This window comes from Carcharodon carcharias, chromosome 22, assembly GCF_017639515.1.
Source record: "Carcharodon carcharias isolate sCarCar2 chromosome 22, sCarCar2.pri, whole genome shotgun sequence".
Classification (NCBI taxonomy): Eukaryota; Metazoa; Chordata; class Chondrichthyes; order Lamniformes; family Lamnidae; genus Carcharodon; species Carcharodon carcharias.
Window position 1 is genome coordinate 21302840 of NC_054488.1, and position 13923 is coordinate 21316762.

Genomic DNA, 13923 nt, shown 5'->3' on the forward strand with positions numbered 1-13923 from the left:
ATATTACAGGGAAAATCAATCCCTGTGTATATCATAGAGAATAGCAGCCCCTGGGTATATTATAGGGAAAATCAATCCATAGGGAATAGCAGCCCCGGGGTATATTATAGGGAATTGCTGCCCTTGTGTATTGTATAGGGAATAGCAGCCCCTGGGTATATTATAGGGAAAATCAGTCCCTGTGTATATTATAGGGAACAGCAGCCCCTGTGTATATTATAGGGAATAATAGCCCCTGTGTATATTAGTGGGAATCGCAGCCCCTATGTATATCATAGGGAATAACAGCCTCTGTGTACATTATTGGGAATAGCAGCCCCTGTGTATGTAACTGGGAATAGCAGCTTCTGGGTATATTTTAGGGAATAGCAGCCCCTGGGTATATTATACGGAATAGCAGCCCCTGGGTGTATTATTGGGAATAGCAACTCCTGGGTATATTACTGGGAATCGCAGCCCCTGTGTATATTACTGGGAATTGCAGCCCCTGTGTATAGTATAGGGAATAGCAGGCCCTGTTTATAGTATAGGGAATAGCACCCCTTGGGTATATCATAGGGAATAGCTGGCCCTGGGTATATTATTGGGAATACCAGACCCTGGGTATATTACTGGAAATATCAGACCCTGTGTATATTACAGAGAATAGCAGATCCTGTTTATACCATAAGGAAACCAGCTGTATGTATGTAACAGAGAATACTAGAATGTGTGTATATAGTAGCAGGCCCTGCATTTTTTATACTCTAGTTTGGTTATTTCACTATCAGATTCTCACTCTGCCGTTTCCTCAGCTTCTACTGTTCAGACAGAGCTGCTAAGTCCTACTGATGCTGTGTATGTTTAGTAACTCGGTATGTCACTGTCTCCCTGTGACAGGTCCTGGAGCAGCATGCTGATGGCCGCTGGAAGGGCCACATTCATGACAGCCAGAAGGGCACGGACCGTGTTGGCTATTTCCCCCCATCCATTGTTGAGGTGATCAGCAGGAGATCAGGTCAGTGGGTCATTCTGGTGGGTGATCTTCACACAAAGGACGGAGGAGATAGGGAACTCTCTTCTCCTAAAAACTGTGCATACTGGCAGGTCAACTAGAGCCTTCCAGACCGAGATCAATAGATTTTCTTTGACTAAGGGTATCAAGAGACATTGAGCAGAGGCGTATAATGGAGTTGAGGTGCAGATTAGCCTTGATCTAATTTAATGGTGGAACATGCCCAAGGGGCCGAATGGCCTCCTCCTGTTCTACTGTTTTCTATGAGGCTACACGGAATGTAAAGGTGAGTAAGTGGTGGACATATTTTATACAAATGGATGCTTACTGATAACTTCAGTATCCAAAGTGTTTGAAGGAAAGGTTTAGTCTTGCATCTTTTTCATTTCTGGGAAGACTGGTTCAGAAGTTTCAGGTATCTTAGTACACTGGAGTGTCCGCCTAGGTTCTGTGGTCAAGGATCTGGAATGAGTCTTGAATCCAGAACCTTCTGACTTGGAGCAAGAATGCTACCAACTGAGCCAAGCTGAGCCATGTCCATGGCACCTAGATAGTTACTATCAATGTAATGGTATTACAACCATTCCTAATCTTATACCTCAGGTTCACATCTGCGCACTTTCTAGCAGTTGATCTCTGGCTCTCTGAATAGTGTTAAGAAGCAGTAACTCTGGCTGTGACTAGCCAACTCAAACACTAGCATGTATAGATCCTGATCTCTTTGGCTGGATTTTCGCTACGGAAGTAGATAGCTCGAGTCGGGAAATTTCCCGACTCGGCAGGCCAGCCTTGGTTTAAAAGGCCCCGGATCACACGATTTTCATCCCGGGAAGGTGGGTATGGGATAGAGTCGGGCCCATCGACCTGGAAGTAGATCCTAGGTGGCCAAGGGGCTTGGCGAATGCGGGGTGGGCTGGTTAGACGGCCTGCCTTAGTTCTCTGGGGCTTTGCCTGGTTGTAACAAAAGCGGTTCAGCCCTCTAGCCCTCATCCCTCACTATCCCTCATGTCCCAAGCTCTGCCCATGGCCCTTCATACCCTCCATGCCAATTCATGTCTCCATGCCACATCCCATGGCAGCTCGTCAGTCCTGCACTAAATTGGTTCCTTTTCAAATAGACGAAAGTGTTGCATTTATGTAGAACCTTTCATGACTTCAGGACATCCCCATGAGTTTTACAGCAAATGAAGGACTTATGAAATATAGTCACTGCTGTAATACAGGAAACACAGCACCCAATTTGTGAATAGCAAGATCCCAAGAGAGAAACAGCATGGTCATTTACAGGGTGAGAGTGTGAGAGAAACAGCGTGGTCATTTACAGTGAGAGAGAGTGTGAGAGAAACAGCATGGTCATTTACAGGGTAAGAGTGTGAAAAAAACAGTGTGGTCATTTACGGGGTGAGAGTGTGAGAGAAACAGCGTGGTCATTTACAGTGAGAGAGTGTGAGAGAAACAGCGTGGTCATTTACATGGTGAGAGTGTGAAAAAAAGTGTGGCCATTTACAGGGTGAGAGTGTGAAAAAAACAGTGTGGTCATTTACAGGGTGAGAGTGTGAAAAAAACAGTGTGGTCATTTATAGGGTGAGATTGTGAGAGAAACAGCGTGGTCATTTACAGTGAGAGAGTGTGAGAGAAACAGCATGGTCATTTACAGCAAGAGAGTGTGAGAGAAACAGTGTGGTCACTTACAGTAAAAGGACCTTGGATTGGAAGATGTAGAATCCAGGTGGGTGGAGGTAAGAAATAACAAGGGGAAGAAGACACTGGTGGGAGTAGTCTATAGGTCCCCTGACAATAGCTGTGCTGTAGGAGATAAATCAGGAGATAATGAGAGCATGTAAAAAAGGCAGTACATTTATCATGGGTGACTTTAATCTTCATGTAGATTTGGAAAATCAAATAGGCAGAGGTAGACACGAGCAAGAATTCATAGAGTATATTTGGGACAGTTTCTTAGAACAATATGTAGGGATCAGGCTACCTTGGATCTGGTAATGTGTATTGAGGCAGGTTTAATAAATGATCTCAGAGTAAAGGATCCCCTAGGAAACAGTAACCGTAATATGGTAGAATTTAGCATTCAGTTTGAGTGTGAGAAACTTGGGCCGGAAACAACTGGAGATTTTTTTTGTCATTGTCTCAATGTTTTGGGGCAAGATTAAGAAGTGTGAAGCCTCTGTTATTGATAATTTAATGGTTTGCCTGACTGACTGTTTTATAGGGTTATAGGAACAACAATTTTTTTTCAAAGAACATTTCTGAATGGGTGTTTTTTTCTCATTTGCTGTTGTTATATGGCTCATTGGTTATGTATATAGTGCATACTGGGAGAATAGGATTGGAAGAGGTCTGAATTGGCATTGAGTTGGCAGGGGGCATGAGTTGGCATGGAGTGCATGAGGGGCCATGGGGAGTGGTGGGGGCATGAGTTGGCATGGAGTGCATGAGGGGCCATGGGGAGTGGTGGGGGCATGAGTTGGCATGGAATGCATGAGGGGCCATGGGGAGTGGTGGGGGCATGAGTTGGCACTGAGTTTGTATCAAGGGAAAATTAGCCTTGGTTTAACATCTCATCCTAAAGATGGCACCTCCAACAATGCAGTGCCCCCTCTGTATGGCACTGGAGTGTAAGCCTAGGTTCTGTGCTCAAGACTCTGGAATGAGTCTTGAATCTATAACCTTCTGACTTGGAGGCAAGAGTGCAACCAACTGAGCCAAGCTGAACATGGCACCTAGATAGTTACTGTCAATGTAATGTTGTTTCAACCATTCCTGATCTTATTCCTCACGTTTACATCTGTGCACTTTCTAGCATTTGATCTCTGGATCTCTGAATAGTGTTAAGAAGCAGAAACTCTGGCTGTGATTAGCCAACTCAAACACCAGCATGTATTGAATTATATTATCTGATTATTTATCTCATTGCTCTTGGTGACCATAAGACCATAATCATAGGAGCAGAAGCAGGCCATTCGGCCCAAAGAGTCTGCTCCGCCATTCAATGAGATCATAATCCTCAACTCCACTTTCCTGCCTTTTCCCCATAACCCTTAATAACAACCCTCAATAACAGAGGCTTCCCACCTCTTAATCTTGCCCCAAAACATTGAGACAATGACAAAAAAAATCTCAGAAAGAACAACTTATTATAATCACTTAATGATGTCAATTCAGCAAAGTCAACAATTCACTTCACTTGTCAAGACAGAATCCCTGCTGAGCTCCTGCTTTGGCCATGTGGGCTTCCAATTATCCTTATTATACATGCTTGGCTCAGAGCCCAGGCCAAAAAAGGTTCACCATTACCTGCATCCTTATCCCGCACTTGCAAATATTGCTGATTCCAGGAGTGGGGGTGGGAATCCGGGAATTGGGGCCCATCTGCCATTTTTAAAAGACTCCGGAGTTGTCCTGACTCCAGGAAAATCCAGACCTTTGATTATGCTCACTTTCTGAGCCATTTGGAGATTTCCATTTGAATTTCAGGCAATGGCACCTTCTACAAAGTGAATGTGTGTGCATTTCAGGCATGGACAATTTTAGCCTCAGTTCCGATGCCTGAGTGGCCTGTGATATTGCCACTCCATGCTCATGGTGGAAAATAGCCACTCAGGCAAGATAGAAGAGGGGTGAAAACACCTGTAGAACTGTATCCCAGCGAGGATCTGCACCTCCGGGAGAGGAGGAGAGAAATGTTGGGGAAAACTACAAATATTTGATGATTTCTGTGTAATCTGATTGACTGGGGAGGAGAGTTGATCCATTGGGATTGTAAATAGTGGGTCTGAATGGGAAGGGAATTGATCAATTAGGGTTGTGCAGACTAAGTTAAATGGGACGAGCTTTTGTCTTTTGCGATACCTTTCCGAATGGGAGACAGCAGTCATTGGGATTCAGTGCAATGAAATTGAATTGTAAGTGTTGAGTCCAGTGAATTTTGGACAATGGGAGTAAATGGAAAAATACTGTTGGTTTACTGAGATTTTGCAGTTGGACTGAATGGGAAAGGGGTAGGTTCATAGGATTGCTGTGTATTGGTAGCAAATGGGAAGGGCCATTCTTTTGGGATTCCTCTTATTGGGAATGAATGTGAAAGGGTTCTTCATCAGTTGAAATTTTATATGACAAGGGTGAATGGAGAGGGATTGATCCTTTGAAATTTTATATAAAAATCGATGGGAAGGAGGTTGGTCCATTGGGGTGCTATACAAATGATGTGACCAGAAGTGGGGAAGCCAGAAATCATACTGAAAGATGCAGATTTACAGAGCGTCAATGGCAGGACATTGGGAACAGGAGTCTTGATCACCTTATCAGTGAGTCACAGTTGTTGAGGATCTAAAGAAGGGTCATAAGGACTTGAAACGTCAACTCTGCTTTGCTCTCCACAGATGCTGTCAGACTTCTAAGTTTCTCCAGCATTATCTGTTTTCTCTCTGTTGAGGATCTATAATGGAATTAGTAAGGAGAAGCTGAAAAACCTTTTTAAGAAAATGAGCACAGGAGACAAATAAATGAAAATATTTCTTCACTTGGCAGGCAGACCAAAGATCCAGTTGAACCCTGACCAAGGCACTGGATGTTAGTTAAAGCCATTGATGAATGGAACAATTTAGTTCACTTCAAAGGTCTGGTCATGAAGTAGATGAAGTTCCCACACTGACAGGCACTGATTAGAAGGCGTTCAGCACAGACAATGCTTCCAAGGGAACTGCACTCAGTGGGATCATTGGAGCGTGTTCCTCTATGAAAAGGACACTGGACTGCCTGTGGCCCATGTGAAGTAACAGAGCCTTTTATTCACAGCAGGGTCACTGACAAAAGTAATGAGATTACATGGGGGAATGGAGTGTCTTTTGCAGATTTGAAAATGTTTACATTTCCAGTGAGGCATGAATACAGAGGTGAATATTTCCCTGGAAACAAAGGCCCTGGGCATGTGGGCTATGAGATTCCTCACATGGTGATGGCTTGAAAAGTAAACTCGATGATTACATGTCACTTTGAGATAATGAACTGAGGAGGAGGACAGGATGGGAATGCCTTTGATTTTCCATCTAACCCTCCCTCCTGGTTCTCTTCCCCACCACCTCCACTGAGAGAGATGTCTATTAAGGCTTTTCATTTTCATTGCGGGCCATTGATTTCAGATTTTATTTAGGGTCTTCCAGGACTTGAAGAGGTCGTCTTGCTTTACCTGGTCGTTCTCAGAGTTCTTAAAGGGGAAAGAATGTCTAAGCCACGTATATTTTTGCAGGACAAAAGCAAAATACTGTGGTTGCTAGAAATCTGATGAGAACAGAAAACATTGGAAATATTCGGGCAGCATCCATGCAAGTTGGAAGAGTTATGGATGTAACATATTTTAAGCCAGTACAGAGGCAGCCAAGATGGAGGAGGAACGAGCAAAAGAAGAAAACACCCAGCATCTTTTGCAAAACTCCAAAAACAGGTTCCTAATAGGTGACTCCTTTGTAAAGTGCAGGATAGACATTGATGAAGAGCACTATAATTGAATAAGCAGATAAATTGGCTCAGGTCAAAAGCATTAACCAGTGAACAAGAAATTTTCAATATGCAAATTCTCTCTTAGATAGATCCCAATAACCTTCCTTGTGACAGCACTAAGGGGGGCTTTAGAACTAAGCTACACAACCTATATTTCCCAGGGTTGACTCCCATTCTGTGATTAAATTAGCTGATCTCAATTGGCCTCAATACCTCTGGCTTCCTGCTTTTGATCATTCCTGCTCCAGCATGCACCTGTGTGGTTGTGGGAGGAGCTTAGGGCTAGGTTCACCTGTGATGCCCTTCATAGTTGAGCGCCTGCCAATGCTATCATGAAGAATGGTCACTTGAGTGAGGAACATGCCCAGCACACAAGGGACCATATCCTAGCAAGGCCCATGGCCTTCAGGAGATGATAGGAGAAAATTGGCCAAGTGACGATATTATAGACTGAAGTGTCATCGGACTGACAATACTGTGGAGAGTTGAGTAAAAGATGAAGGTCTAATCAGGTTGCTTGTTGTGCCCTCTTTGTCCATAGGCACCCTCACTCGCCACGCATCAGTGCCTCCCCATCAACGTCAGGGGTTCCTCAAGACCCACCAGAGTACCTTGACCTCCTCGCAAACAGACGATGCTTACCAGCTCTACCAACAGATGTACTCGCAGACACTGCCTGCCCATCGCACCTTCAACAATCCCGGCTTCAGCAGGAGCAATCACAACACTGACAGTAGTGAAAATTCCACAGGTAAATCAGGGTTCAGGCCAAAAGAAGGGGTGTGCCTTTATGTTCTCAAATTGTCTTCAGAAGAACTTCTTATTCAACAAACATAGAAAAGAACCTAGGAACAGGAGGAGGCCTTTCAGCCCCTTGAGCATGTTCTGCTATTCAATTAGATCAATGGCTGATCCCTATCTTAACACCATTTATCCACATTGCTTCAGTAATCCTTACCCAACAAAAATCTATCAAACCTGTTTTTGAAATTTTCTAATGACCCCGAGCTCCAGATTTCCACTATCCTTTGTGTGAAGAAGTGCTTCCTGTATTACCCCTAACCAACCCAGCTTTTAAAGTTCTGTCCCCTTGTTCTGGACAGCCCCACCAGACAAAATATTTTCTCTCATATGAAATCATTCTGATGTGACTCAAACATGTTAATTATGGATCAGTATGTTGGGAAACCAGCAATCATAATCCACTCTACTGATTATATAAACTACAAAGCATATGTACATTATATGAACTGCACACCAAATTGTATATAAATATGTTTTTTGGCTATAAGCTGTTCACACTGTGTGTTCTGGAGCTTTGTGGTGAATTCGTGTTCCTGTCCAGTGCATCTCATGTGGCTTCAGCACTGAATGGCCTTTATATTATTGACCCATCACTTGCCATCGCTATGGCGACCACTCAAAACACTTCACTGCTGTCAGTCATGCTGTTTAACACTGTCTGCTATCTGCATTTAGTTGTTTGCCTTATGTATATATTCCCCTGTCCTCCACTCACCCCAGTATCCCCCACCATTAAAAGAAACCTGGCACAGTTAGTGCTAATGCCCAGCATAATGACTGGAGTTACAGTCAGTGCCCAGTGCTCTGTGGAGCTTTGCTGATGCCCCACAGTCCAGAGCTGTACCACAAACAGCCATAACATCACTGGGGAGCACTCTCCCCATTAAACTACTGACAGCATGATTCCACAAGACACCAGGAGTCGTTTTTGGAAGCTGCGCACCTAGTATGGAGTTTTGCTGCCCCTCCTGGCCAAGCTCATGCTGGACATACTCACCTATCCCAACTTTCCAACTGACAAAATGGATAGACAGAAAAACAGAAAAAAGTAGAGGGTGATGGTGGGGTGGCTTGAGTAGTTTTCTGCCTTAATTCTCAGCATATGTTCCTAATGGGTGAGGCCCAGAGTCTGGAGCAGTGTTTGCAAAGTCATCCTCCTCTGCTTCCCTATATTAACAGTGAATATTTGTATGGATTAATATAAGACTCTTACTTTTTGGGTCGTCTTTGAGAGCCTTGTGAGAGACATATCTATTTTTGCTTCCATTGAGAAACCTTGGAGAAGGACATTGCAAAAGACACATTGCCTGCTAACCGAATTGCCTACCCGATGTTCAGTAGCACATTGCTCAATCCTCATTGCCCTTTGCCCAAGACACCAACTAGGTTGAAAGAGTTGATGCACATCAGGAACTGGTGGTTAGAAAGACTGAGGGCAGTGCAGTCACAGGAAGGAATGGATATAAGATGGCTTATGATCATAAAATGAATACAAATGAGGAAGACCAATCGGCCATTTGAAATACATCTATCCAGAAAGATCTTGCCTCTCCATTGGGCATGTGATTGTTTCCTAAATTGTTCCAGGATCTTCTCATTCAATACTCTGCCTGGAAGGAATGTTTCATGGCAGCATCTACAGTAGTCTTCTGTTAACATCCAGCCTTTCACTCACCACCTGTCTCACCAAAGCTTGTCCACCATCTACAAGGCACAATTCAGGAGTGTGATGGAATACTCTCCACTTGCCTGGATGAGTGCAGCTCCCACAACACTCAAAAAGCTCAACACCATCCAGGACAAAGCAGCCCACTTAATTGACACCCCATCCACAGGCATTCACTCTCTCCACCACCGATGCACAGTGGCAGCAGTGTGTACCATCTACACGATGCACTGCAGCAACTCACCAAGACTCCTTCAACAGCACTTTCCAAACCCATGACCTCTACCATCTAGAAGAACAAGGGCAGCAGATGCATGGGAACACCACTGTCTGCAAGTTCCCCTCCAAGCCGCATACCATCCTGATTTGGAAATATATCACCGTCCCTTCACGGTCGCTGGGTCAAAGTCCTGGATCTCCCTCCCTAACAGCACTGCGGGTGCACCTACACCACATGAACTACAATGATTCAAGAAGGCAGCTCACCACCACCTTCTCAAGGGCAACTAGGGATGGGGAACAAATGATGGCCGAGCCAGCGACACCCACATCCTGTGAATGAATAAATAAATAAAGTGACGGTTGCATTTGCAGTGGTTTGGTGTTTGGTGGCTCTGCTGCAGTGATCACAACAACATGTTACATTTATATAGCACCTGTAATGTAGTGAACTGTCCAAAGGTTCCAAGGCATTATCAGACAACTTTTGACAGGAAGCCACATAATAAGATATTGAGACAGGTGACTGGAAGCTTAGACGAAGAAAGTTTTAAGAAGCAACTTAATGGGAGGAGAAAGAACATTTAAAAATTGCACACAAATACTGGATGTGTAAAGTGGAGTATGTCTAATGAGCAAATTCAGAGCTTGGGAACCTGGCAGCTGAAGGTGTGGTCACCAACAATGGAGCAAAGGAAATAGAGAACGCGCACGATGCAAAAATTGGAGGAGCACAGATATCATAGAGGGTGGAGGTAATAGAGATAGGAAGGGAGGAGGCTGTGCAGGAGTTTGAACACAGGAATTTACGATTGTGGCATTGCTGGACTGGGAGCCAGTGTAGGACATCGAGCATAGGGATGAGGGGTGAAGCAGGCTTGTCCAAGTTAAGATACAGGCAGCCAAGATTTGGATGAGTAAATGTTTACTGTGGGTAGAATGTGGGAGGAGGCTGGCCAGGACAGCATTGGAGTAGTTTACAAACACATCACTTCTTATCTATGGTAAGAAATGGCCTGACCAGTGTGTCTTACGAGTATTCACCAGCACAGCTTTCCACCAACACTCAATCAACCCAGATGCTGTTAAGCATCATACTTGCTTATTCCTGACCCTGCAGCGAGCTGGCTATAGACTAGAGCAGCAGTGGACATCCACTTTACACACCCAGTATTTGTGTGCAATTTTTAAATGTTCTTTTTGCCTAATTTCGGTAGCTCTCTGCACCATCCCAAACAGAGAGACCAAGCCCCTGAACTTTTCACCACTCCCTCTCCCAGTGCCAAGTCCCTACCCTGACTGTGACAGGCTGGCACCCAGCAATCTAAACTGCTGAACATAAACTTGGGTTGACACTGCTCTAGTCTCCCATCGGTGTACAACAATAGCTTGCATATATATATCAGGCCCTAAAGCTGTGGAATTCCCAGACAAAACCTCTCTCTGTCTATCTGTCTCCCTCTCTCTCTCTCCCTCTCTCTCTCTCTCTTTCCTCCTTTAAATCAACCCATAAAAATTTACCTTATTGACCAAAATTTTGGCCATCTGTCCTGATGTCTCCTTATGTGGCATATTGTCAAATGTAGTTTGATTATACTCCCATGAAGCACCCTGGGATGTTAGAACAAGTTAAAGAAAATTGTTTGCTGTTTAAATAGTGCACTTAAAGTAGTAAAATATCCAAGACACAAGACAGGAAAGTATTTGGACAAAAATTGACTCAAATTCAAAGGAGACAATGAGATAGAGCAACCAAAAGTTTTGCCAAAGAGATGGGTTTTAAGTAGGAGAGAGAAGTAGAGAGGCGGAGACCGTTATGGAGGGAATTCCAGAGTTGAGTGCAGCAGACAGCTGAAAGCATGACCACCAATGATGGGACGAAGGGGGTGGTGGATTCACAAGAGGCCAGAGTTGGAGGAACATGGAGGAGCCAGAAGGCCATATTGCGATCAGGAGCATTACCAACACAGTCACCACCATCCCCTCCCCCTTTCTATCCTCCAGCATGTGCAGTGCAATGGAGACCCACTCTATCCAGCTGTACTATCTTTACAATACTGACAAAAAGTTGCAGAAACCTGGTCCACTTAAAGTGCCAAGAACGCTCAAATAATGTCAATGTTTGGTGATAATTAACATGGAGAGAAGTCAAGTTATTTTGACACTAACCCCTGCTCCCTCTACCCACAACTCCTCAACCTCGCTTCCTTAGTTGGTTTCAAATTTATTGCAATCTTTTTGCATTCTGTCTCATCTTGTTCAATGGTGTTCTGTCTGCATCTCTCATTTCTTCAGTTATCTTTATTATATTCTACCACTCTGCCTATCCGTCTGTCTGTCTCTCTCTTCAATCAGAAGAGTAAATCACCTCCGTGTCCTTGTAGATGACATTGTCATGAGGATTGTACAAAGCTGTACAGACCAGAAGGTGCCTAAGAAAACGCTCCAGTAGAAGTTTCCTAACACTTGAAAGGGTCCCTTCTTGGCTTAATGTTATACTTAAACAGCATTTACAAGTATATGTGCTTGATATAATTTAGTACCAATTGATACAACAACAACTTGCATTTATATAGCACACTTAGCATGGGAAAATGCCTCAAGATGCATCACAGATTTAGTTAGAGCTGGACAATGAGCCAATGAAAGCGGGGTGATCAAAATTATTTTCAGACTCAATTCCCAGTCTATAGTGGACTTGCTGATCAGGCAGGTGATCCTCGGAGACAATAGTTGGCCTCATGACTCCTGGGCAGAATTGGCCTTGGTTGCGATTCTTCCATGTTTCTTGTCAGTTTTCAGTATCTGAGGTGGAGAATAGTCTTGGGAGGAAGCCTTTAGAGGGCAGCTTGTGCTTGTAGCCCAGATATAGGCAGGAGGGGAAAGAAAATAAAAGTAAAAAAACTGATTTGGGGCTCACAGTATTTCTGTTTTGCATGTCCTGTGTTCTTTTATATTTTATTCAAGTGTAGAGTCAGCCTCTGTTTATAATCAGCAGACACTCAGTATGTGGAACAGAATAGAATCGGTGCAGTATGGGTTGTATGGAGCTCCAGCTTCCTGAACTCAAGTCAGTTGTTTCTCAGCTGGGCCTACTCTGCCATGTTTTTGTTGCCATGGAAACAGTAGCAGGCCTCAGAAGCCACCCTGAGTGGCCTATTCCACATTTACTTCCATACTGCTTATGTCGGCCTTGGGTCTCCTGGCAACCCGTGGAATGTTGAATGCAGCCGCCTGCGTGATCCCACAACACGGAGAGAGGCTGATTTGCTGGTAATGCAACGGGGCCTCTGGTTTGCATTATTCTTGGTCTGTTAGGTTGCGATGATCACGCTTGCAGACCCATCGGTTCTTCTTATCTACGTTAGGGAAAGGCATGGACCGCATCTACCCAACAGTCCTGCTCTCCACTTCTGCTGAGGATATCTGGGTCCTCAGGCAACCAGATCCTGGTAAGCATCATGCTCGCCCTCTTGCTTAACCCCGGCCCCATACAACCTGTGATATACTTGAGTAACCCTGTTCCAGAGTCAGTGCTTCCTGTTAAATATTAAGAATATTTACTCCTTGCTTCTGCTCACCCTCCACCCAAAAACCCTAATGCTAATGCAGTGCAGAGTGGGATTTAATTCATCTGTTCCAGCTGCATCCCTCGTCCTCCCAAGCTTCCCTCTTTTGTGTCAAACAAAACCATCCTTGTATTGGAACCCCCTGTTTGCTTCCCAACCGTTCCCCTTAATGTCATTGATGTTTTCTTAAACCATAGTGAGGGAAGTACCAAGTCCTGTATCTCAAGGCACCACCGTTGTAGAGGGGAGGAGAGAAGATAAAGTTAGAAGTATTGGTTCTGAGACCCTGAGATTGAGCTGCAAAAGCATTTAGATGTTAGGAGGAAGGAAAGCTGGGGGAGGTGGGGTGTTCCATTGTTTTGAAGTCCTGGGAAAGAGTGAGTTAGCTGTTGCAGTTGCATCTTGATTTCAACACAAGGTGGAAAAGTGGAGGATGAGGCATTTGGGGAAATGAGAGCAGAAATTTCAAAGGATCACTGACCTTTCTGTGTCTATTCAGTCCAGCCTGTGTTTGAGCTGAAGTACTTGTACCTCCCCTGAGTGTATTGGACAAGATGTGATCTTGTTAGACAGCATGTCACTGTCGTATTTGGCTGCTTTCCTCCACTGGGCCCCTTCTGCATCATCTGCTCACACTCCATCCTTCAAAACAAAGCTTAGGTTTATGATCCTGGAATCTTTTACAAGGTTGAGCTCCATCTGTCCATTGATAAAATGCTCAAGTAGGAGTTTCCTAACACCGAGGTCCTTTCTTAGTGTAATGTGATACTCAAACAGGGTTTACATCTATATATATGCTTGATATAATTTAGGATCAATGAATACAACAGCAACTTGCATTGATATAAGCACACTTAGCATGGGAAAATGTCCTGCGATGCATCACAGAGTTAATTAGCCAGAGATGTATAATGTGCCAATGAAAGAGGGGTAACCAAAATGGCCACAGCAGCAGTTTTAAGGAGAATCTAAATGTAGCAGGTGGACAGTGAAGAGGCTGAGAGGTTTAGGGAGGAAACTTCACAGCATTAATCTTTGGCAGCTTAAAGCAAGGCTGCCATTGGTGGGCTGAAGAAAACAGGGTAATGGACAACAACATTTATTTAACACCTTCAATATGGTGCTTTAAAATAGTGTAATCAGACAAAAATAGACAGTGA

At 44.1% G+C, this 13923-nt stretch overlaps 1 protein-coding gene across 7 annotated transcripts in view; it reads left to right on the forward strand.

The window, feature by feature from the left end:
- LOC121293715 (caskin-2-like) overlaps nt 1-13923 on the forward strand; it is a 296419-nt gene that overhangs the window by 246899 nt on the left and 35597 nt on the right. For 4 of the 7 annotated variants that reach the window (XM_041216912.1, XM_041216911.1, XM_041216913.1 and 1 more), the window contains 3 exons: nt 880-997; nt 7047-7256; nt 12563-12646. In XM_041216912.1, coding sequence (XP_041072846.1) covers nt 880-997; nt 7047-7256; nt 12563-12646 — 412 coding nt within the window. The remainder of the gene's footprint in view (nt 1-879; nt 998-7046; nt 7257-12562; nt 12647-13923) is intronic. The other 3 variants (XM_041216916.1, XM_041216917.1, XM_041216918.1) reach the window with 1 other exon arrangement.